This window comes from Typopeltis vanoorti, chromosome 8, assembly GCF_054136105.1.
Source record: "Typopeltis vanoorti isolate ZY-2024b chromosome 8, IOZ_Tvanoo_1.0, whole genome shotgun sequence".
In the NCBI taxonomy this organism is placed as follows: Eukaryota; Metazoa; Arthropoda; class Arachnida; order Uropygi; family Thelyphonidae; genus Typopeltis; species Typopeltis vanoorti.
The window spans coordinates 102477700-102503199 of NC_143556.1; the positions used below are offsets into that span (position 1 = coordinate 102477700).

Genomic DNA, 25500 nt, shown 5'->3' on the forward strand with positions numbered 1-25500 from the left:
TGTTGAAAATATAATATGAAGGATATCATATAGAGAATGATTCAAAATTTATGCTTATTTAGAAGAATTTCTAATGCTTATGCCCCCCCCTCCTTATTTTCTCCTGCAATTCAATTACATAACCACTCTTAATTTCTACAGGTTTGAAAAAGTTTCCAGAGAGTATTCATAATCTATTACTCCATTTTACCATTTTGACAAAAGAAATAAGAGAATAATATTGTTGTACTGTGAAGATTCTAATTCTGTAATCTTTCTTTGCCATCTTAAATCAACTATTCTACTGTCTGCTTAAATTATTTGAAATTTTAGAAACACTATGCTATATTTTCAACGTGTAAAACTTCTTATATGCATACCACACAAAAGAAAGTTCAGTAGAAATTTCACAATTTTGTTTCTTTTTCTTAAAATAATCTAAATATTTTTACTTCTACTTCTGATGCTGGTTGCTATTTCTGAAGTAATCTACGTCTTAGAAATATTTGATAGTAATCCTCTTAGCTGGAGGAAAAGGGTAAAGGCTTAGATTACTCTGGGTGCTATTGAGAAAGAAAAGAGAGGATACTTAGCCAGAAGGGACATTAAAGTGCCTCAAGCTGTAGTGCGAATTAGATCAAGAATGTCGTGTTTTGTTTTCAATTGTTGATTAGTAGACATCCTAACATAGAAACAAATAGACATTTCTTTCACAGGCTGATACAGTATTTATCCTAAAATAAGTTCTTAATTTGTAATGATCAGTTTCATTTTTATTATCGAAAAATTATAAATTATTTCTTTCAATTATCTTGAAAAAGAAGATTTGAATTGTTTTTGAAAGAAAAGGAACATATGCATAATCTTATTTTTTGGTGGGGCGGGGTGGGTTATAGACTTATTCAATCTGCAGATATTTCAGAGAATTTATTTTATAAATTTCGCAAGACAACTGTTATAAATGTAAATCACTTGGGGAAACATGTCCATTCATTTTAGTGTAAATAGTAGCAAATGTTTAGCTACTTCAACAATGCCATGTATCTAAACTGGAAGAAAAAAATATTTATACAAGAGTAATAACATCTGCTGATGTTAGAACTCTTACATAAATAATTTTTTGCTGACATATCTCTATTAGTTATAATGTAACCAATCTACAGGTTTTTGTCCTCTTTTATTCTACCATCTTATGGGCAGCGATTTCTTCTTTGTACTACAAGAAAAAAAAAGCAGATGACACAAGAAAAATATATGTAGTATTTTCTTTTTCATTGGGTGAATTTACAATGTCCTTTCTTGTGTTTTGGAAGGAAAGTGTAAATGATTATTTTCTTACTATTTTTGCCATTATAACACATCTGATACAATTAGTATATCTGAACTAGCAGAAAATATACACATCAATTTAAATCATAATCTTTAATTTCATTTTGTAATGACCAATTATACAGGGGAAACCAAGAGGATTACAATATAAAGAAAATAAAGAAAAAAATAGTGATATGATTAAAGAATTTCATTTTATTCTCTATAAAACAGAGTCGCTCAAGCAGGTCCTTCAGGAAATCTGTGAAGTATTCTTCGAAACATGATTTGAACAAAAATATAACATAATCTTGAACCTCCGCAGCCTGTTTTTTTTTTTCAAAAATAATTCAAATATTTCAAATAATTATCGTGAATTAATTTTTTTTGAGAACAAAGAAAATGTTTTGTGGAGTAAGCGATTAGAAAAAATTAGCAAAAAAATAAAAATAAATAAAAATGAAATTAGTGTTCCAAGGTAAGGCGATATTTAAATGAAGAAACTATGCAAGAACCTTTATTTTGTCCAGGCATTAAAATTGCTTTGTACAATAAAAAGAGAAAATAAAAATAATTTCTATATTTTTAGTTTATCCAATATAACTAGGATTCAGTTACCCAGCATAGAACGAGGAACTGCATTCCTTGTTATAGACAACTGAGATGCAGCTATGAGCGTGAGATAATCCGATTAACTGTTCTCTTCAGCGGGAGGGTTTATCACACCTTCTAATGGACATGCTGGCTGAATTGCACTTCTTATAACTTCAACAGATAGCATTCATCGTATCCAGATTTATCTGGACGTCTATAGACGTCCTGCCCGGTTGAGGGGGGGGGGGGGTTAAACGAGGAGGAACTGGTACAATTAATAGATGACGTTGAACCAAATGGCGGGGAAAGTTCTGCCAAAGATTGATTGTGATGAGTCCGTTAAAGAATTCAGTTAAAGAAATTAGCAATAGGATTAGACTTGACAAGAAAGCTATTTTATGGATAATGATCTCTCAATGGAGCTTTCCAGAAAATTTACGAGACAATTGGATATTTGTTTAGTTCCGTATTATGAACTTAATAAAAAATTGTAGCATAGTGGTAAGCAAGGTCTTATTACTGACAATACAACTTATATCTGAGACTTCTCAACAAAACTAACGGCTCCCAAGGGGGCCGTGCCCACAGTTTGGGAAGCGCTGGACTAAAATACTTCACATCTGTCTCAAATAATCAAAACAACCCATAACGGTCTTTCCAAAGGTCGAAGTTCTCGAGGTAGCCAGTCAGCTAAAATACCTAGGAGTAACAAGAGATGGAAAATTGAGATTGAGGGATTAGGCCGATGAGCGCTGAAAACAATATATACAGGAGCTATACTACCATTGATAATTGATGGTCAGCTTAACAGCACCATGAGACTTATAATCTGGAACCATTAAAACAACTCCTATTTATTGGCTTACAATGCTAAGCAACATAATACCACCAAATCTAAGAAGTGATGCTCTGTCACAGAATATGACAAAGTACTCAGAAATACTGTATTGCCTATACATAATGACATATCAGAACTATAGCTTAACAGATTGAAATCAAGAAAGCCCCCCCCCCCCCACTTCGTGAAGATAAACATCTGAGAATGATTAATTAAAATACTAAAAATTAATTTAAACGAGTGTGGAGCATAAATACTAATGCCCAACTCAAAATTTAGTTTGATAGTTGCTGCCTCAACATCCCGGCAGGGGCGAGCAGTAGTGTCTGGAGCATGTGTGCAAAACTTTAGTTGGCGCCCCTATCCTCCCCTCCAATAAAAAAATCACTTTAAAAAAACTTTTTTTTTTAAAAAATATTTCCTCCTCTTTGGCGCCTTTACTATCCTGCGCCTGTGTGCATCGCACACATTGCACATATGGCCGGCGTGCCCCTGTATCCCGGGTGTGGAATTGGAAAGACATGGATAACACTGAACAGGATTTGTACGCAATAGAAGATGTGCAAGCTTTCTGTACAAGTGGAGGAAAATTCCCTCACCGGAGTGTGACCGTGGACACCCGAACCAATCAATCCATCATATTTGCATTGAGTGCAGTCTTCGCACATATACGAGTCAAAGGAGCGACTTCCTAGAGGTGACACCGCCTTCTATAGACTGGATCAGAGAACATAATCTTAACTTATAAGTACTTTGTCCGTCAAACGTGTAACTGCCTGTTTTACTGTAATTATTTATCATTTACACTTTTTTTTTATTTTACTTTTTTACATATCTGTACCCATTTTTGTAAATGTACTTTTCTAACTTTATGTAGATTGCTATACGATAAACAATAAATAACCTCCTGGTAGGGTTACTGTTGGGAAGAAAACGAAAACACCACACACATACACTTAGTAATCTACAGTTTATTCGACATCTGAAACAATCGTTCAAAGATTTGAACCGTAGGTCAGATGTCCACAGAAACTGCACTTTCTCGCGATAGTTTAGGGCTCCTGTGCAGTCAGTCGAAATTATCAATTTATTGTTTTTTCCCTTAACATTAGAGGATTAACATCACTCTTTCTAGACATGTAGAATGATGCTAAGCTGCAAACATAACTTTAACTAGGCAAAATAGCTGAAAATATCACAACATTTTCTGCAAAAATGGTATGACGCCGTAAATGAATTCATTTTTTATATTTAGAAAGACATCCCAACTAATGTAATTCTGGTTTTTATGTGTGGTCTCTTTGAGTTTACTTAGGTAGGGCGATATCGATGTTTATTCTTCATTCCTTCAATTTACTATTTCATAGCGAACCCTCTCTCTCGTTTCGTTTTGGTTGCCTAAGAAATATCGATGTTTATTTTAATTTTTTAAATTTAGTAAAAAAAAAAAAAAAAAAGATTACAAGCATTTATACTTCCAGTCTATTTTTGACATCCGTGCATCATGGTACGTGAAGAAATTTCATAGTGAATGCTTTGCTTTCTCTATGTAAAAAAATGTGGCTAATATTCCTTTCTTAATTAAATTCATGTATTTCAGTAATGTAAACTTGCGTACTACAGAACTAATATATATATATATATATATATATTTTTTTTTTTTTTTTTTTTAACTTGGGTATATTATGTATTCAAGATACCAAAAAATTTTATATAAACTTGGTTTTAATCCTATTTCCAAAGTAAGCAAACGGACAAGAAAGTCAAGTTTGCGCCTGCAAGTAGTGCAAGTCCAAGACAACTCTTGGTAGTGCCAGTCGAGGCAACTCTTGGTAAAGGTGGATAAAGTTCTGATCACTTTTCTTAGTGTGTATAATACTAATATACTAATAACTAACTAACTAATATACTAATAACTAACTAACTAATATATAATATATATATATATGTGTGTGTGTGTATAATATAATATATATAATAATATATAACTAAATAATAACTAATAAAAAGTAATATACTAATAAAGTATACTAAGAAAAGTGACCACAGCTTTATCCACCTTTACCACGAGTTGCCTCGACTGGCACTACCAAGAGTTGCCTTGGACTTGCACTACTTACAGGCGCAAACTTGAATTTCTTGTCTGTTTGCTTACTTGGGAAATAGGATTAAAACCAAGTTAATATAAAATTACTTGGTATCTTGAATATATATATAATCTTCTTTCTTAGCATAAACTTTCATTTCCTGATAACATGATCAGGAAATGACACTGTCTACCGGCAATTAATTCTTACAATTCATTTGTAAATATATAGGCTGTGTATTTTTTAATGCCTGGAAAAGAAACTTTTTTTTTTCCTGGAATCATTCATTCATTATTTGGTGCCCCAAGTAAACATGTGGAGAGCAATTAACTTTTCTTAACAATTAACTAGAATCTACACAACTCTTAGTGACTGATCTTCAGGACCCTTCCGTGGGTTTGCGCCGCCTGAGTGCAAAATTTTTGTGCCCCCCCCCTTTAAAAATTAAAAGATCCCGAAGTACAGTAACATGTTTCGAATCATTTTATTATACTGCACATTAAGAGGAAATCTCCCTCTCTCTCTCTCTGTAAAATATATAGTTTATGATCCTTTTTCATTAACGTATGAATTTTTATTAGTTAATGCTGCTATTTAGAATTTATGATCAGAGATGTTGAAGCCTAGATTAATATCATGGCTTTTAAGACGTCATTAAATAAAACGGGTTTTTTTTAAGGGGAAGGGGCGGAAAAATATGCTACTGCACGTGGCGACAAAATTTCTAGGGTTGGCCCTGTGGCCAGTCCTGGTGAATATGGTGTTTGAGGTAGATATTGAAATCCCAAGTCGTATATTGTCTGTTGGATTTCATAAGCAGGTGCATTGTCCTGCAAAAGCAACACGCCTCTGCTTAGTTTCTCGAACCGATTTTCCTTCAGTACCTCCTTCAATTCCTTCAGAGCTGCTGTAACAGTTTCACCTTTCTTGAGGTAAGGTAAGGATTACACCATCCATATCCTAAAAGACAATGGCAAGAACTTTCCCTGCTGACTGTTTGGTTCAAAACTTCTTTGGCCATGGAGAACCTGTGTCTCCACTCCATTGACTGTTGTTTGTTCTCTGGGTCATAGTGACGAATCCATGTTTCATCAACGGTTAGAATATGAGCTAAAAAATTTCACGAGGATGAAATCCCTTTATGAAATGTTCTTTTAACATCTCAACTATACCCGCCTCAGTGGATATCATTCACTGCAACCAGTATGCCCCGCCAAAAAATCGCTTTCCGAACGAAGTAGGATAAATAGTAGTTATAAACAGTAGGATAATAAAAAGATATATACCTCTCAAAATAATCCAAAACAAACAAACAAAAAAAAAAATTGCACACACATCTTCGCCCTCACACGCCTTATAATTCATTTTTCGGTGAACTGTATTTTCGATGAATTGTGATTTTTCGATGAATTGTTGTTTTTTGATCAATTGTGTTTCGATGAATTGTCTTTTCGATTAACTGCTCATTGGTGAATTGCATTTTCGGGGAATTGTCTTTCGATGAATTGCTTTTTCGATTAATTGTTGTTCGATAAACTGATTTTCGATGAATTGTTTATTCGGTGAATTGCTTTTTCGATGAATTGTTGTTCGATGAATTGCCTTCGATGAATTGGCTTTCGGTAAACTGTTTTTCGATGAACTCTCCGGATACCCACCACATGCCTCTCTGACTGAATCAATCAGGGTTTTCTTCAAGGCTTGCCACTGAATCTCCAAGGTTTGGTTCCTGTTCTCAAACTCTTTCATTTTTTCTTCATTAATCTTTGTGTATTTTAGTCTACAGTTCACATCTGAGAGCTGCTCAACTTTTATTTGCTTTAAAACTTTCTTACATGTTCTTATTTTCAATGTGAAATTCAATTTTATACTGCTGAAGACTGCTCAAATGGTGATCACTTCCAATTTCAAATCCTCTGTACACTCTGGTGTCCTGCACCAGGGAGAAAACATCACTATCAACAATAACATGGTCAATGAGACTTTTCTTATTCCTTGCCTCTTCTCTCCATGTGAATTTGTGCACATTTTTATGTTGGAACAAGGTGTTAGTAATAACCAGTCCATGTTCTGAGCAGAAATCTAACAGGTATTTGCCATTATTATTGGCTTTGCTCTTTTCTCCAAATTTTCCCAAAATATTTTTGTATGTCTAATAATCATTTCCTACTCCGCTATTTAGATCCCCAACAAGGACCAACTTTCCCTTTTTCATTGTGTCAGTTGCTTTCTCTAAAGCCTCAAAAAAATTCCTCCACTCCTACCTTAGTAGAACCTTCTGTGGGACCATAGGCACAAATAAGTCATTGTCCAATTCCCCATTCTGATATTTGCTCACATCACTCTACTTGAGACTGCCTGCCATTCAAGAAGATTAGCCTTGTATATTGTGTTGAATACTATGGCTACTCCTTCTTTTCCTTGATTGTCATTTCCTGAATATAACATTTTGTATTTATTGTTCAGGAAGATCGCACCAGATTTTGTTTTTTTTTTGTTTCAGTCACCCCTATTATATCGATCTGGTACTTATCTAATTCCTCAGCTAGCTCCATTTCTTTGCCATTCAGGCTTCTTACTGATCTTTAATTCTGGTGATGTTGACTTGGGGTGTACTTTCCAGTAGATTTGTTCGAGTAACTGACTTTTCGCTGTTTGCCCTGGTTCCCTGGTGAAAACAATGGGGGCCTTGTTTAACCGGGCGACGCTCCAGCCAGCATGAAATTTTGTCATGTTGTACCATCATTTTCTATATTGGTTTAAGCCAATAAGAATACAATTTGGTCTGCTAAATCCCAAATTGCCAGCCCATCCTCGTTTGTTCAGTATCCAGGTAGATACCCAACAGCTTGCACCATGAGAAGGTGAGGATTGGACATTAGGTCAGAAGCCCTGGTCGGTTCTTCGCATGCCTTTAAAGGCTATGTGGAGGTCTCCTCTCAGTTATATAGCTTTGACCCTTAAGCACCCCTAACCAGGGAATATTATTCCGATCTTTTAACCAGACTAGATGAAAACATTTGTGAGAAAAGAACCAGTTTGCAGAAGAAGAAAAATAATCTTTCATCAGGACAATGCTTCTGCCCACAAATGTGTTTTGACAATGGGAAAATTAAGGGATCTGCACTATGAATTGTTGGAACATCCACCCTATTCCTCAGATTTGGCTCCCTCTGACTTCTATCTCTTCCCAAAACTAAAACTCTTCCTCGCTGGTCAGCGGTTTTCTTCAAATCAAGAGGTGATTGCAGCTGTAGAGTGGTATTTTGCAGATCTTATTGATAACCACTACAGGGACAGGATAATGCACTGGAGCATCGCTGGAATAGTCTTAGGGAGATTGTTTAAAAATAAAAATAATTTTGAAATTATAAATTTGTTTTTTCATTGTTAGGCCAAGAACATTTCTGACCACTCTTGTATAGCTACTTCTTTTTACCCTGATTGTTGTTTCCAGAACAACATATCTAATTCTTCTGCTAGTTCCATTTCTTTTCTATTGATACTTTATACTCTTATAGTACTAATCTTGAGCTCTTCTGATGTTGAGTTGGGATGTCTTTCAGTAGCTGACTTTGCTGTTTTTGCTCTGGTTCCCTGACAAACAATGGGGACTTTGTTTAACCAGGTGACCCCCCCCCCCCCAGCTGGCATGAAATTCTGTCATGCTGTATCATCTTTTTACATTCTACTTTAAGCCTATAAGAATACAATTTGGCAAGCTAAATCCCAAATTGCCAGCCCATCCTAGTTCATTCAGTCTCCAGGTAGATACCAAATAGCACGCATTATGAGAAGGTGAGGATTGGACATTAGATCAGAAGTCCTGGTTGATTCTCTGCATTCCTGAAAAGGCTATGCCCAGTTATACAGCTTTGACTTTTAAGCACCTCTGTATAAAGTACTGGTTCAACCACACTTGGACTGTTGTGCTCAAATTTGGTCCCTGGTTTTCAGTGTGATGTGGAAAGATTGGAGTGTCCAGAGACAAGTGACAGACAATATCAGGACTTTGGATTGCTGCCAATGGAGAGAGGTTGATGAGATGTGGATTGCAGAATTAGATGTATAGGAGGAAAAGAGGTGATGTGATGGAGATGTTCATTCATTTGATAAGTGAGGGCATCTTTATTTATTCCTGATTATATTTTATATCAAACCATCTTCCTGAATCCTTTAAATTCTAACCACTGACATACAACTTTGTAAAGAGCAATACAAAGTTTATATTAATATCCTTTTACTGTCATCATCAAACTTCCATGGAGCCAATTCGTAATGGGATGATACACACACACAGTATTCTTTTATCTTCATTCATTCTATGATGAATCTCATCCACATTCATTGTAATAACCTTTTACTAACTTGTCTTGATTATGTTTTGCCCATCTCTCCCTCCTTTTTTGTCTTCACACTTAACATTTCAGAAAACCTCCTTAGTCAATAATTTCTGAACCTCTTCCAACATTCATCCACCTTTTAGAAAACTAAGTGACCGAATCTGCATAATTCATATGCAGTCTAATCAAAGCCTTAGGCAATGGAATCATAACATGCTTAATTCTGCATGTCAGTATCCTTTTCTGCCATAATTCGCTGTGCTGCCCTCACAATTTTACAAAATGCCCTGAACATTTTGGGTTCTTATTCATTATCATTCCCTTGGATCACTTGTTAATCTCTTCCACCAGTCTTATAGTCTGCATTCCATCTTTTCTTCCAGAATTTTAAAACCTTACAATTTTGCTACATTGGACTGGCAGTCCACTCATTTGTCCATTCACTCAATCTATTTAAGTTCTCTTGTAAGGCTAAAATATCTGTTCTATTCCTCATAGTTCTTAACTTTGCATCATATGCAGACAACTATATCAACTTCAAGCCATTCACATCATTTACAAATTAAACAGCAGTAGTCCCAAAATGTAAGGTAAAGATTCCATTAGGCACACCAGGCCTGTTACTTATTAGACAGCCAATCTCCAATCCAGTGTACTCATCTTCTAATCAACCCTGTTGGTTCCATTTTCATTACCGACTTGTCATGTGACAGTCAATGAAATACTTTAGCAAAATCTAAATATACTGCTTATGCATCCTCTTATCCATTGCATTTATCACCTTGTTATAATAAATAGATTGCTAAAACAATCTTCCTTTTGGCAAACCTATCTGTCCTTCAAAAAGAATGCTTCTGTTGTTAACCCAGTTATGAATCCTTGTCCTTGCTAACACCTTGACCACAACCCCAGATAAATAGATAGATTGACATATATTTCAATGGTGATATTCTTATCACCACCTTATGAAGCAGAACAATTCCCCCCCCCCCCCTCTTTCCAGTACTCTGGATCTTAGGCCAGTCTATGACTCATGTTTAAGAGGTAAGTTAACTCCCTGGAACATACCTTCAAGATAGGTGGTTGATATATCAAGTCGTACCAGCCTTATTTACATGCTTACTGAATTCCTCATGTACCTCCTGCTCACTTGCCATTGTTGGCTCCTCTCTTTCTACTGCTCTCAAGTTCTGCATAATGCTACATTCAGGAGGATGAAATACCTTTATGAATTGCTCATTTAACATCCTTCTCAGTGCTTATCTATGTATCATTTTCACCATAGGTATCTTTTCGTAATCATTCTTTCTTCTACTGGCCATCTATCAAAATAAACTTCCTAGGATTTTAAATTAAACTAAACTTGCAAAGGAATTACATTCTTTTTGAATCCTTTATCCAGGTCTAAGTGACAAAGGATTAATCAAGAACATAATTTTGTGGCAAGTAATTTAATTAGTAACCTAACGAAAAAAAAAGCTTTCTACATCTGAAGGTTTTTTATTTTTATTATTTTAAAATAGCCTCACTAGCTAACAGCTATTCATACTGCACTTTGCTATCCTTACCAAGGGGTAGCAAAATCTTTACCTTACTTTCTCTTTCTACTCCTCATGCAACTATTACCACCCATTTCATAGTGCCTCCATAATGCTTTCTTCCAAACTAGATGCCTCACCTTTTCTTTCATTCATTTTGCACTTATCTTATTTAACTTCCTGACCTTGGGAATGCATCCAGACATTGCCAGACAGTTTTTGAGCAGGGCCCATGTGTGATCTTCTTTCCATCCAATTCCTCATTCCATCATATAGCTGCAATCCATCTCCTTATTTTGTCATAATCATCAGCCTTATAGTTCTACATGGGAAAGGGATATAAATGTCTGAATGCATTCCCAAGGTCAGGAAGTTAAATGAGGTAGGTGCAATATGGATGAAAGAAGTAAGGTATGCAGTTTGGAAGAAAGCATTATGGAGGTGGTATGAAATGGGTGGTAATAGTTGCATGAGGTTGGCCACAACCCAAGTAATTACTTCATTGACATATAGCATCCACTGATTGAGATAATCAAATCTTAAGACACTTGATCCTCATGTACCCTTTATGTTCTGCCCAAGGTAGCAGTTCCTCAATCACTTGAGTTAATTCTCTTTTTTCCCCTCTAGATGCTCTCTCTTCATTCTAATCTATATTACTTTAATTAAAATCACCCATAATGATCATTCATTTTCTTACCAGCCAGGCCAATTTGCCTATACATTTCCTTCTCACTGCCCTCCACATTACTATGTCTATAACCACACCAACTAAATATTTCATTCTGTCCTCTCCACCATACTGCTTCAAAACCGTGGTCACTATTTGTTCTTGCCATCTTCAACTTAGTAGGGCATAACTCTTCTGGTACCATTAACAGCACTCTTTTTATTATTATTATTCATGTCACCTCCAAGGAACCCGAAGACTTATTGCAGGAGGACACCTATTGTACAACTCTCTGTCTCCACTACTACCAATCACCTACATCAATGCCATCTACCGCCCACCACCACCATCGCTAGTATTTTTTGTCTGTAAATTGCATGTGTTCTGAAGGGCAATTTGTCTGTATGCGGGATGAAAAACCCAAGTTTCCGGGAGAAAAAACCCTGCTACCTCCATATGAGATAGACTAACTCACCTTCGATTGAAAAAGTCCATATAAAGATTCCTCCCGTCATGACAAGAATGGAACTTAGCCCTTTTCCAATTCATCATTCTTCCAATTGCGCTACGGAGGTGCTTAATGTCTTCATAAAAAAAACATCTCTTCCTATCAAAATGTCATCTTCATCCAACTATATCTTGTTTTATTCTGATAATTTGGGGTCAAATGAACTATCAGTGCTACAATTTTGTTCTCCTTATTTTGAATATTTCTGTACTCATAAACACACTAGCTCATTTCTGATTCTATAACAGGTCTCACTGACCTCACTTCTCAGATTTGGCTCCTCCTCCCCCTTTCCTCCCTACCACTCTTCTTTATCCTCACTGAATTTCTATCCCTTCCCAGATCGAAATGTTGCCCTCATATCCCTGACCATCTTAATCCTTTCTTGTATGCACATCCATCACTCCTGTATCCACTTCTCACATAGGATACAGGCCAGCTTTCCCTGTCTGTCTTATGCCTGCTTCTCTCATTCTCTGTACTCATGCCACTCACCTCTCCATTTACAGGCTTTCTTACCTTACTTTCCACATCACCTCGTGCTTCCTCAGGTCTTCCACTATCTAAAAGAGCAACAGTTTTTCCATCTAACTCTCACTAAATCCATTTAAACTTTGGTGCACCATTCTGAATGAGAGAATTGTATTCCAAGGTTTGGCAGATATGAATTGTGTATAGGTGGGAATAGTAAGGAAGCTATAGATGCAATTTATTTTTGTCAAAGAAGGCCAGAGGTGTAAGTTCCGTACAATTAGAGAAATCTGATCTTCCTTAGGCATCATTAAAGGGCGGGGAGAAGGAGGTGACCTAAGCTCTTTTCTGCCTGTGACAACTTTTGGTAGTGTTGAAGTTGTTGAATATTTATCCTTCCTTCACTAAAGAATGGCAAGAAGATCATTAAGATATCAGGTTATAGAAAAATTTAGTTTTACATGTTGAACATTTTCCAAGTCTCCTCAGATGAAGAGGAACACTGTCTTGTTATCATCAAAACTAAGAATAGGACTGAAGATTAAAAAAAAAAAAAATCATATAACTAGAACAAAGATCATGAATGACAGTATAGAGCCCTGTAATAATCCTGCATTGATAGGGAAATCTGAAAGCCACCTGACATGACACATAATGCTTGAAAAATGTTCATCAGTCAGGCAAATATATTGCTAGTTGGGTGTCAACCTGGATTAACTAATAACTCTGACTATTAAGTGTCAGTCTATCAGACTTGTGCATGGTCAGTTATGGACTTAAGGCAGTTTATAAGCTTTTGTTAATGCTATTTTCTGTCAAGTAGAATTAATGTAATAATTTTAATATCATTTTGAAACAAATATGGGACAGAGAGTCCTTAAATTTTTAAACCTTTGAATGTAAATATTAAGGTTTCTGTTGTCTCATGTTGTTTACCTTTTTTTAAAAAAAATTATATTTTTTAATGTTTCTCAAATGATTTATTTTGATTAGCAAAAATTCAGGCCAAAGCCCTTCTACATGAGAAAACAACCAGATATCAACTTAAACATGAGAAGCATCCTTGTTGACTGGCTAGTGGAAGTTACTGAGGAGTATAAATTACAAACTGAGACACTCTACTTGGCAATTTCATTTATTGATAGGTTTCTTTCATCTATGTCTGTCCTAAGAGGCAAACTTCAACTTGTTGGAACTGCAAGCATGTACATTGCTGCGTAAGTATTTTTTCATCTTTAGTTCCAGTTATACACTCAAGGAATGCTGAAAGAAGGCTGACCTAAAATAACCAAATTTAATATTAGTAGGTCACAAATAGAATACATAAGTTCTGCATCAATTCTCCATTAATTTTTTTTTCTTATGTAGCACTAGGAATCTTATGCCACTTATTCCTCAAAGCAGATCAGTTTATTCTTCCAGATATGCTTGACTCTTGCTATAGCAAACGTATTTGATTTGCCGAAACATATTTCTGCAATGTTACATTTACCATTTTCAGGAATCGCAAAACAATATGTGCATGCAGGCACTCACACTAAGCAAATGAGGCTGAAGAAAGGCAACTGAAGTTGGTCTTAGAGTCCTACAAGGCGTCCCCTAGCGGGCTAAATTGGGTTTTGAACATTGGGCTGACAATGTTTAGAATGTATGCTTCCAAAATTTGGGGCAATCTCATGATCCAAATTTGTTGAGATTTGGGAAGTTTTTTTAGAGCTGAGACTGATTCAAGGAATAATCTTTTTGTACTTGCTGCAGTGTAATAAAGCCTTCTTTCCAGTCTATTCTATGGTGAGGTGTCCAATGTATGGTCAGCAAGTACCGAGTGGCTGTATTGGTGGAACCGGATGTATTCCTTGTGTCTGGATATCCTGATAGTCAAACGATATCCTGTTTGGACATAGTAGGAAAGTTTGCAACTGTAAGGGACCTGGTATACTCCAGGTAAGTCTAGGGGAAAGTGGCTGGTCTTTGGTGGAATGAATAAGAGATACTAATTTCTTATGCAGTTTGTAACTAGTTGTGAGGTCATATTTTCTTAGAATTTTTGTTAGTTTTACAGACGTCATATAAGAGAATATTGTAGGTACAGACAGACTGTTTATCTTGTAAACAGACTACTTAAACTTGTACTGACAAATACAGTAGAGTACTGTAAATGTATTTTCTCTTCCTTATGATTTTCTTAATAACATTTTCTTTTCTCTACCTTACTTTATTGTAAGAATGCAGTATATAATACATATAACATACACAATATGTGTTAATCAACTGTTTTTATTATCGGTGAGGCTTCCAGTCAACCAGTAGGCTATTAGTAGTTAAATTTTTGGGAAGTCAAAATTTATACACAGATTTTTGAATGTGCAGGGGATTGATGCATTGTTCAAGGGTCAACTGTATTTTCTGAGATGATTATTTTCCAGAAACCTTCGATATGCTATCTTTTCAGAACTTTATGGCAGACTCAAGCTGTTCAAGAAGACTGTCTCTTTAAACGTCTTGAGTTTGCTATGGAGTTCTAATTTTTTTTTCTCTCCTCACAAATAACTTTACCCAAATACCTCCTTTCTTCAAAATCTACTAATAAATCTGTTTGATTCTTATTTTCATCCTTTTTTGTTTTCATTGAATAATATTTTAGTTTAGTTGTATTTTATACACTTAAGTATCAAATTTCAATCAAATCTATCTAGACAGGAACCAAGAATAACTTGCATAGGGACATAAAATGAATGTAATAGATGCTTATGGTTTGCGGACATGATCATCACCACACTTGACTGGCCTCCACAGAGCCTTGATCTCGACCCTATTTGAACGTTGTTGGATGAACTGGAACATTAGGTGAGGTTAAGGGATGTCAGCCCCACAACAGTCCAGGACCTCATTACATGCCTACAGGAAGAATGGTCCAAAATTCCCATTGATCCCTATCATATACGTGTGGAAAGTATGCTCCCCAGATTCCTGCGGTCATTGCACCAAAAGGAGATCATACATCTTATTAAGGTGGTTGTTATGGCTTTGTTCCTTGCACTATAGTGTCCATTGACTTCTGTCAAGCAGTGTGTGTGTCTGTATGTATACAGGTATGAATGTTTGTGAGTGGTAGATGATTTCCACTGCCCAGTGTGAGACCAATATGGAATTCTACAAAAGAAGGTTCCATATTTGGTCTCTAGTGCAGGATTTGAAGATTATGCAAAAAGCCTACAGCATAAATTAACTATAGGTTTATAAGCTTTGATGGGTGGAATTCAAAAAAAGTCCTTAATAAAATCATTAAAAGAATAATTTAAAATTATAAGAAAATAATTCAATTGACATTATTCAATGTCATTCCTTGTCAAGTATAACATACTTTGTAACCCAGTGGTAAAGCTTTCTACAACTATCACTATAACTACAATAATCAAGAGTTCATAATATGATGATACACTATTTTATTACATGTATAAGAAATATGTGATTTCTGCATTGATTTTAACTTTGGTTGCTTTTGGTTAACAAAGGCTGGTGTGCTGCTCTTTCTTGAAATTTGGGTTGTAGCCCCCCTCTCTCTCTTGTAGGGTAAAAGAGTATTATTATTGTTATTATTATGCGCCACCTCCAGGGAGTCCAAAGACTCATCAAGGGAGGGCACCTACTTTACAACTGTCACCAACACTTAATCCACCAAATACAACTAACCACAACTACACTAATGCCATCTACTGTTCACCACTACTAGTATTTCCACAGACAATCACAAACATCCATGCCCACTGCGGGAATCGTACCTGCAGCCTTTTGGCTGGAGAGTGGATACGCTAAAAAGTCCTTAATAAAATCATTAAAAGAATAATTTAAAATTATAAGAAAATAATTATTCAATGTCATTCCTTGTCAAGTATAATATACTCGCACTATACTATAATATACTTGGCAAACCAGGCTGGCATCAGCTGCATTGGAACACAGAACATTTTGAAGTGGTAATATGAATTGTACCCATCATCTAACAAATGTATAACCTGTGGCTACTTCTGAAACGGCTCATTTTGCTGGGCAAGCAGGAAGGTGAAAAGCAACTGGAAGAAACTAAACGTAAAGGACACGGGAAAAAAAAAAATCAAGGAAGCTATGAAATGTTTCTACATATCATCACCAGAAAAATTGGAGTTTCAGAAAGCATGTGCACATGATTTGGAAACAAAAATTCCTGAATCAGTAATAATAGAAAGACTTATGAACCAAAATAATTTTATTTATCAATGAAATATTTATGGAACTTGAGTTGCAAGAATTATGTAATAAACCAGCATCTGTTGGTTTATTACATAACATCGGGAGATAGCTGTGTCTAACTTAGAATTCAACTCAGTGATCAAGGTGACACATCTCAGAACATCTTGACAGAAATATAGTGTAAAATGAAGTCAGTCATATTGAAACATGAACTCCAGAAATGACTGTTTAAAACTACCAATATTAAAAGCCCTACATAAATCTAAACAAAAGCATCTCCTCTTAGTTGAATGCTGTGATGAAATAATCGCAACTAAAAGTTTAGAGGAAACAAATTGGCTCTTATACAGCAGAGCTTATATCATTACAGTGAAGCTTGGTTGAAAACTGCAAAAGCAAAAGTCGAAGATGAAGTAATCTACACCATGGAAAATCCAGTTGAAATGAAAAGCCGCTTTAGCAACTTAGTCTTAAAGAATGACAGTTGAAAAATACTAGCATCAGAAACAAACTCATAAATACATGCAATGCTTGAAAGAAGTCAAGACAACCTAAGTGAGGAACAAACAGCCATGGTGACCACCTTAATAAAATGTAGGACCTTCTTTCGCTGTGATAACTGCAGCAATCCTACATGCATACAATCCTACAAGCAGATGGGAATTTTGGACCATTCTTCCTGTAATATAATGCATATAATGAGATCCTGGACTGTTGTTGGGAAGATATCCCTTGACCTCACACGGTGCTCCAGTTCATCCCACAGATGTTCAGTAGGGTTGAGATCAGAGCTCTGTAGTGGCATTCATGTACACAAAACGTGCAATTACAGCAGTAGCTTTTGATAGGATGTATTATCTTACTGAAAGAGACAATGATCAGTTCCATAGAAATGCCACAAAGTAGGAAGCATTGCATTGTCCAAATACTTTTTTGGAGTTCAGTGTTCATGGCACCACAAACAGAGGTTTGAAGCCAAACCAGGAAAAATGGGACCATGCCATCACAGTGCCACTGCCAGATTTCATAGTTGGGGTTATGCACTTTGGTAAGAGACATTCACTGGACATCTTCCACACTCGCACCCGTCCATCCTCTCAGTAGAGGGGTGTAGCTCCATAACACAGCTTTCCAAGCTTCCATGTCCCACTGTACATGCTCTTTGTATCACTGGAGATGACACTCACGTCAGTTCTGGTAATGTGGGACTTGCAAATTGTGGTCCTACCATAGAAACCCACATTGTGAGTCTTGGTTCTGAATTCATTTTGCATTTGGCCAATGAATGTGGTTTTTACATATTATCCTTTGTAGCACCCTATGGTCATGTTTGGTGAGAGTGGTGGCATTTCACACACTGCTTGTCTCATGGGGGATGTCTGTTGCATCCCCCCCATCCCCCCCTTGGCAAGCAGTGTATATAAGCATGTAGACTTTACTGTTTCATGATTACACAGAAGTAGATAAAACAGTAAAGACTAACAAAGGCAACAACCACTATGTAGTTATAGAAGAGACTTATTTTAATATTTCAATTGTATGTTGCATTGTTCAATATGTTGTGTGTGTTTATATTCGTATACAGTATTTGGCTAATGATGTATTCAGACAAGTTGATACTTGGATTAATATTTAGATGTTTAGAATCTAATGCCATTTCCAAAGACTCCAGGTTTTTCTGTCAATTGTATCATAGCAACACTGTAATAATAGTTCAGATTTATCTCATAACACTTGATGTTACATTTGCAAAGTGTAGTGCAGGTCAGCTGCAGAGAGCTCATGTGATGGGAAAGAAGAGGCTTTACTCCTATAGTATTCAGTATCTCGGATGTGTTCTTCAATACATTGTTCAATTGGTTTTTGTATCTATCCATAGTAAGATGACAGGCAATCATACCATAGCCAATGAGCAGTGATCTCATCTGGATAAAGGGGGTAAATACTATTTTGATTTTATATTCTTTAAGTGTTTTTGCCAGTTTTATGGAAATGGAGCTAATATGTGAAGTCTGTTTTTTTTTTTTTCATTAGAAATTTCTTTAGTCTTGTGTCAGTTGAGTAGTCCAGAGATTATTGTGGTTATTATAGCCATTTGAAAGGAAAGGTATTTTTTAAATGTTGAAGTTCTTCAACATTTAAGTTGAAGAACTTGTTAGTAATGAGTTGGCAGGATCTTTCTTACTCCTAGTGTGAAAATACTACCCAATTTTTGAGGTCTATAATGATTGGAAGAGGTATGTAAATATGTCAGTGTGTGTGTGTGGGGGGGCTTTTGAAATATTACATAACATTTCAAGTTTTCTTTGGGTTTGATTTCTTAAGTCAAAGATCCAGAAATAGGAGTGAACCATTTATGCTACAATTCATATGTGAATTTTATGTTAGGGTGTTGACATTTCAGTTACTCGTGGAAAAACAAAAGTGAAGGTAGTCAAGGACTCCAGACTAAGTGTATATTGTTGATGTATTTTTTCCATAATTTTGGTTTAAAATGGTATTCTTCTAGAACCATTTTTTGAATGTTTCTATATAAAGATTTGCTTAAACAGGCAAAAGAGGAATGCCCATGGCTAAACCAGAATTCTGTTTGTATACTGTATTTTCTATATTTGAAATATCTAGATGAGATAGTGTTTAAGGAGTGTCATAACCTTCTTAGGATTTATCTTGTAGCAGTGCAAGTAGATCATCTGTTGGAATATTGGCAAACAGATTAACTTTATAAAAGCTTGCTAAAATGGTGATAATATTACTGATGCTTGAAACAAAATGCTCAGAGTTTTTGACAAAATAAGGCGATTGTCCAGTCATGTACGATTGGACGTAGCGTTGTCTACTTTGTGGGAGTTCTGTATAAACATGGAGGAAAAGGATGAAGAGATAGAAGAAGTAACCTTTGTTAAACTCATAGGTTGTTTTCAAAATATTATTGGTGTGATTTTGAAGCTCTCTGATAGGATCACGATCCATAATGGACTAAGTGTCAGTATGTAGTAGTAGTAATCATCTGATTTAACTATAACCATAGCATTTTCTTTGTCTGCAGTCAGGATCACAATATCATAATTGTTTCTAAGGTTATTGAGAGCAGCTTATTCTATAGGTGAAAAATTATTAATAGGTTCCACTGCATATATGTCAAGTACCTAAAGAAACAGAATTTCTTTAGGTACTTGTCTGGGGGCAGACTGTTAAGTTGACTCTTCTTGAGAATAACTTGTTTGGACTTGTTGACAACTGTTTAAATGTTGATTATAAGGTTTTATTTGACATTAAGATATTAAATTTTCTAATCAGTTTAGTTTTATTATATATATTCCTAAATTCTGTGTGTGTGTGTGTGTGGTACTAGATCAAGGGAGGAATGGGGAAAATGTGTGTGAAAGTTCAGGTGTAGTATGTAAACATGATAAAAATATGCTTTCGAACATGGTTCTGGTGAAGTTGTGGAAATTTGCGCTTTGGGTTTGGACCTTTTGAGTATGTCTGGGGGGAGGGAAAAGAAAGTTCTACAACAAGGCCAAATAGATTGCATATCGAATTATAAGAATAGGCTAGGTGGTAATTTGTTGTCTATACACAAATACTAGGAACATCAGAAACAAAGGGGTTGAGTTCGTTGCTTTATTGAATATTATTATTATGTGACACCTCCAGGGAGTCCAAAGACTCATCGAGGGAGAGTGCGCCAACAGCATCGAATGATCCCCTTCCAACTACTAAACACACTTAAACCTGCTTAACTTTTTGCTGAGCCATTAGTAGCAGAGTTAGTAGCTCTACCAATCGATCTACCTTTGCTGGCAAAGGTACTATAAATATAATGTGGTCTAAGATTGTTGGCATTAGTGAAACCTGGCTATCAGAATCAGATATGGTAACTGGGATTGAGTGTGTATACTATGAATGGGTATACTATTTTTAGGAATGACAAAAGAGATAGGAGAAGATGATCAATCAGATGACTTAAGCCCATTTAGGGTAAAAATGCAAAAAAAAAAAAAAATTATCATAACGATGTCCCATGTAGCAGTGAGTGTGAGGCTATCTGGTGTGAAGTGGAGGCTAATAAAATGAAATATATGGTGAGGGTGTTGCTACAGACATGGTGGCTCAATTGCAGGTGATGAAGAAAGTATTACGACTTAGCTTTATTGGTACTAAATGAGTGATCATTATGAGTAACTTTTTAATTATTCAAACATTGATTGGGTAGAAGAGAAATCTCATGATAAGAATGAAGAGGAATTTATTGAATTGTTGCAAGACCAACTTTCTTAAGCAGCATGTGAAAGAAGGAACTAGAGGTCAAAGAATGTTATATTTGTTCTTAACATCAGAAGGGGTTTGTTAAGAATATTACTATTTTACCACCAATTGGTGATAGTGATCACGCATGTTTTCTTGAGAAGTATCTAATTATATTGATGTTCCCATTAGGTTACATGCTGAACTATAAAGCTGGAAATTATCAAGTTAGAATTTCTTTGGTCCCATTATCAGTTAATGAATGGACAAATGGCAGTTATGCATGGAATCTTTTAAAAAAAAGATGTGCAACCTTAAGCAAGAGATCCACAAGATATGAAAGAATATCGTGAGAAGAGTTATGAAATATATAAAGCATAGGCCAGAAAAGTAATGAGTATTGTGCAGAAAGCTAAATGGCGAAGTGCTCGCTTTGCTAAGATATATCAAGCGTATGTAACATGGTGCACACTACTACTAATACATTGAATGAAGAGTTATAGATGCATGAAAATGAGTTTAAGGAGCTGTTGCATTAATGCGAATAAGAATTTGTCAATAGGGACATATTGGAATATCAGCATGTTTCTAAAGGAATGTTCAAACAAACTGGCTAGTCCTTTCATGTGTTTGTATAACTTGAGTCTCAGCTCAGGAATGTATGATAGTTCGATTGTACAAGGGTGGGGGGGGGTGCAAAAACTGATATCTAACTACTGATCTATCAGTATCTCTCTGGTGCAGTAGTGAAGATTTTAGAGAAGTTGGTAAGAACTCACATACAGAAATGGGTAAGCAAATAAGTTATAATCAGCAAAGATTTACTAAAGGAAGGTCATGTTTTAGCAATTTGCTCATATTTTATCAAATGTTATGGCCGGATGCACTATGATATTGTTAAGGTTTTGCTAAGGCATTTGATAGGATACCACATGAAAGGCTGCTGCATAAACTGGAGAATATGGGATTGGAATATTAACTCTTGGCTTGGATCAGTAGATAGTTGACAGAGAGATTTAAAAAAAAAAAAAGTACATGGTGAGTGTGAATTTGCCATATTTAAATTGACTAGTGATGTATCTCAGGATCCTTGGAACATTGTTGTTCATTCTATACATTAATGATTAGGAAGGGTCTAACAGGAGATGTGCAATTGTTTGCTGATGATGCAAAGATAGGGTAATCGGGGATGCTTCTGATATCCAGCACCTACAAAGTGATTCGAATAGGCTGTAAATTTGGGCAAATGGAAATGGCTGTCAGTTTAATGTCAGCAAGCTTAAAGTTATGCACTTTGGCATGATGAGATTTCCAGCAGCATATTATATTATATAGCAGGGTTATGCTACTAGAAAGTGATGAGACTAGGGATCTTGGCATTAATGGTGGATAGGAATTTGAAGTTCAAAGGTCACATAGCAAAAGTTGCAAATACAACTCAGAGGATAATTGTGATGTTGAAGTGAACTTGACATAAGGATAAGGAAGTCATTTTGCCTCTTCATAAGGTCTTGAGACTGCATCTGGATTATTGTGCACAGATCAGATTTAGTCTCCTGAGTGCTATGGAAATGTTGCAAAGAAGAGTTATAAAGATTATATGTCCTCATAATTTTGATTATGAGGACAGATTGAAAGTATGTGGATTACAGACTGGTTAACAGGAGAAAGAAGGGTGATATAATAGAGATCTATCAACTTCTGAATGGTGTTATAGGATATTGTATGATAAATTTTCATTATATAGAAGGTATGAAGAGAACACAAGATGGCATCCATGGAAGTTGTTTGTTCGTAGTCAAGAAAGGGGTAAGAGCTAAGTTTATCTCAAGCAGAGCAGTGAGCGAATGGAATAGTTTCATCTTAAGGATAGTGAGTGCATCTAGTGTGAATGAATTTAAGGGAAAGTATAACTGCTAATTTTTGTGATTTATAGGCTCTCGATGAGTCCTTGACTCCCTGGAAGTCTAAGATAATAATAAAATACTATTGATCCCATACATTTCAGGCTGAAAGGCCAAATAGAGAGATCAGTAAGGTGCAGAGTACTGAGACGGAAGGTTATGATTTTTTTTTGAAAAGTTGCAGGTTATAGTTTTTTAGAAATACTTCACAAGGAAGGTTTCTGTGGACACAATGAAAATAGAGGAAAAGCAAGTTTGGTGTGTTTGCACACAATAATGGGATGCATGGTAGCAGCTGCTCTTGTATTAACACGTGTAACAGAGTGGATGAATGACTACTGCCAGTTCAGAGGAGTAAAAATTATTTTTTACATAGTCTGGAATCCATGCTCTAGTAGCCAAACATGGAACTTTTTCAAGCCACTTCAGGCTTCCAGTAAGTAGTATCGCAGTCTCATTGCCCACCTAAAAGGAGTATGTTAACTTGGAATGCTAACTTGAATTTGTTAGCTTCCGAACCATACAAGCTTAGTCTACTATAACAAATTTGATATAAAAATCAAAAGTACAAACTATAAGAGCAAGCAGGTAGTGTATGTAAAGTAATGGCATTTTGGAGGTGATCTATAGAACAAGTAAAACATCTTACCTATTTAAGCACCATTTCTATTGAGGATGGCAACTTAATTATGGAAATAGGTAATACTGGATGTCCACATTGGACTTCCCTAGTTTCAAAGAATTGTAAAAAATCAATGTAGAAATATGTAAAGTTTGGGTTATTCAGATGTTTCAGAGACTCTTCAGGTTTCATCTAGAATTTTTTACAAAAACTTGGTGAGTGTTCCTCCTCATTTGCACAATTTTGACACCATGGTCCATACTTTTTAGTAGTAACGCATTGAAACTAGGGAGTTACCTTGTATAATATAGCCTGTCGTTGGGATCCAATTGAATAAATGGAATTAGAGAATTATACAAGCCAACTAAACTTGCAGCATACAAGTGTGTTGAAACCAGTTTAAATTTTGGGATGTTAAAGTTGTTAGAAATGGCATTTAATCAATGGCTAAGAAAAAATAGTTCTGAGCAGAGTTTGAAAATGATCAATCATATTAAAAATGAAATACTAGAAAGGAATTTTATTACATCTTACAATTGTGTGAGTAGATAAGGTAAAAAGAATGGGCAAAATTAGCAATACCTGTCTTTAAGGTGTCAAATTTCCTAAAAATCCCACAGGAATTTTTATGGGATCTGTGCTGTTGGTAATTTGGATTATAGCCAAAGTGATTGAGACCATTGTATTTTGTCCGTGAATTACATGTGTTGTTCTAGCTGGTTTTCTTTTTTGTGAGATGAAACCAGTGTTTCTAGGAGAAAACGCTGCCATCTCTGTATGAGACTAACGGACCTTCAATTGAAAAGCCTTTCTAAAACTTTATGTTCTAAATGGTTTTGAATAATGGTTTTCCCAACCACAGTTGATTGTTGATGCAAACCTGAGCTACAGAAGCTTTCAAGAAGTCTGAAATTTTTAAGATCTGAGAGAGTGATGTGGGCAAATATCAGAAATGGGGAATTGGACAATGAGACTTATTTGTGCCTATGGTCCCACAGAAGGTTCTACTAAGGTAGAAGTGGAGGAATTTTTTGATACTTTAGAAAAAGCAACTGACACAATAAAAAAGGAAAGGTTGGTCCTTGTTGGTGATCTAAATAGCAGATTAGGAAATGATTGTTAGACATACAAAGATATTTTGGGAAAATTTGGAGAAAAGAGCAAAGCCAATAATAATGGCAAATACCTGTTGGATTTCTGCTCAGGACATGGACTGGTTATTACTAACACCATACAAATTCACATGGAGAGAAGAGGCAAGGCATAAGAAAAGTCTCATTGACTATGTTACTGTTGATAGTGATGTTTTCTCCCTGTGCAGGACACCAGAGTGTACAGAGGATTTGGAATTGGAAGCGATCACTATTTAGTCTTGAGCAGGATAAAATTAAATTTCATACTGAAAAGAATAACACTTAAGAAAGTTTTAAAGCAAATAAAAGTTGAGCAGCTCTCAGATGTGAACTGTAGACTAAAATACACAAAGATTATTGAAGAAAAAATGAAAGAGTTTGAGAACAGGAACCGAACCTTGGAGATTCATTGGCAAGCCTTGAAGAAAACTATGATTGATTCAGCCAGAGAGGCATGTGGTGAGGTTGTCTTCAAGGATAGAAAAATCAGAACTACATGGTGGACACAGGAAGTTAAAGAAGCAGTGAAGGAAAAGAAGAAAGCATATCAAAAAATCCTGGCAAATAAGTCAGCTTGTGCTCTTAGAGAATACAGAGACAAATGTAAGAAAGTGAAACACTGTAAAACTAGCTAAACAAAAGTCATGGGAGGACTTTGGCAAGAACATAAAAAAATTAATTTCAATAAGGTGGTAAGATATTCTGGAAGTTGTTGAAGAAGCTTAGAAATGGAGGAAAGAGTGCTGTAAAAGGAGTTAGAGATGATAAAGGTGACATGAAAACAGGAGAAAAAGATATCCTTGAAGTATGGAGTAATTACTTTGAAAAATTGCTAAATGAAAGTGATAGCTTTGATAGCACAGTGGTAAAAAAACACTCACAGGCATACAGTCAGGAATACATATCCATACTTGAAGTACAAAAAGCCATCAAAGGCTTGAAATGTGGAAAGGCAGCAGGAGTAGATGATATTCGACCAGAAATGCTGAAGTATGGTGGTATAAAAGTCTTACAGTGGCTGCAC

The 25500-nt window shown here is 35.7% G+C and overlaps 1 protein-coding gene across 1 annotated transcript in view; it reads left to right on the forward strand.

The window, feature by feature from the left end:
- The window catches only part of LOC150104236 (cyclin-A2-like), a 175286-nt gene that overhangs the window by 50813 nt on the left and 98973 nt on the right, over positions 1–25500 (forward strand). Inside the window, exon 4 of the mRNA XM_090396860.1 lies at positions 13330–13553. Coding sequence (XP_090252986.1) covers positions 13330–13553 — 224 coding nt within the window. The remainder of the gene's footprint in view (positions 1–13329; positions 13554–25500) is intronic.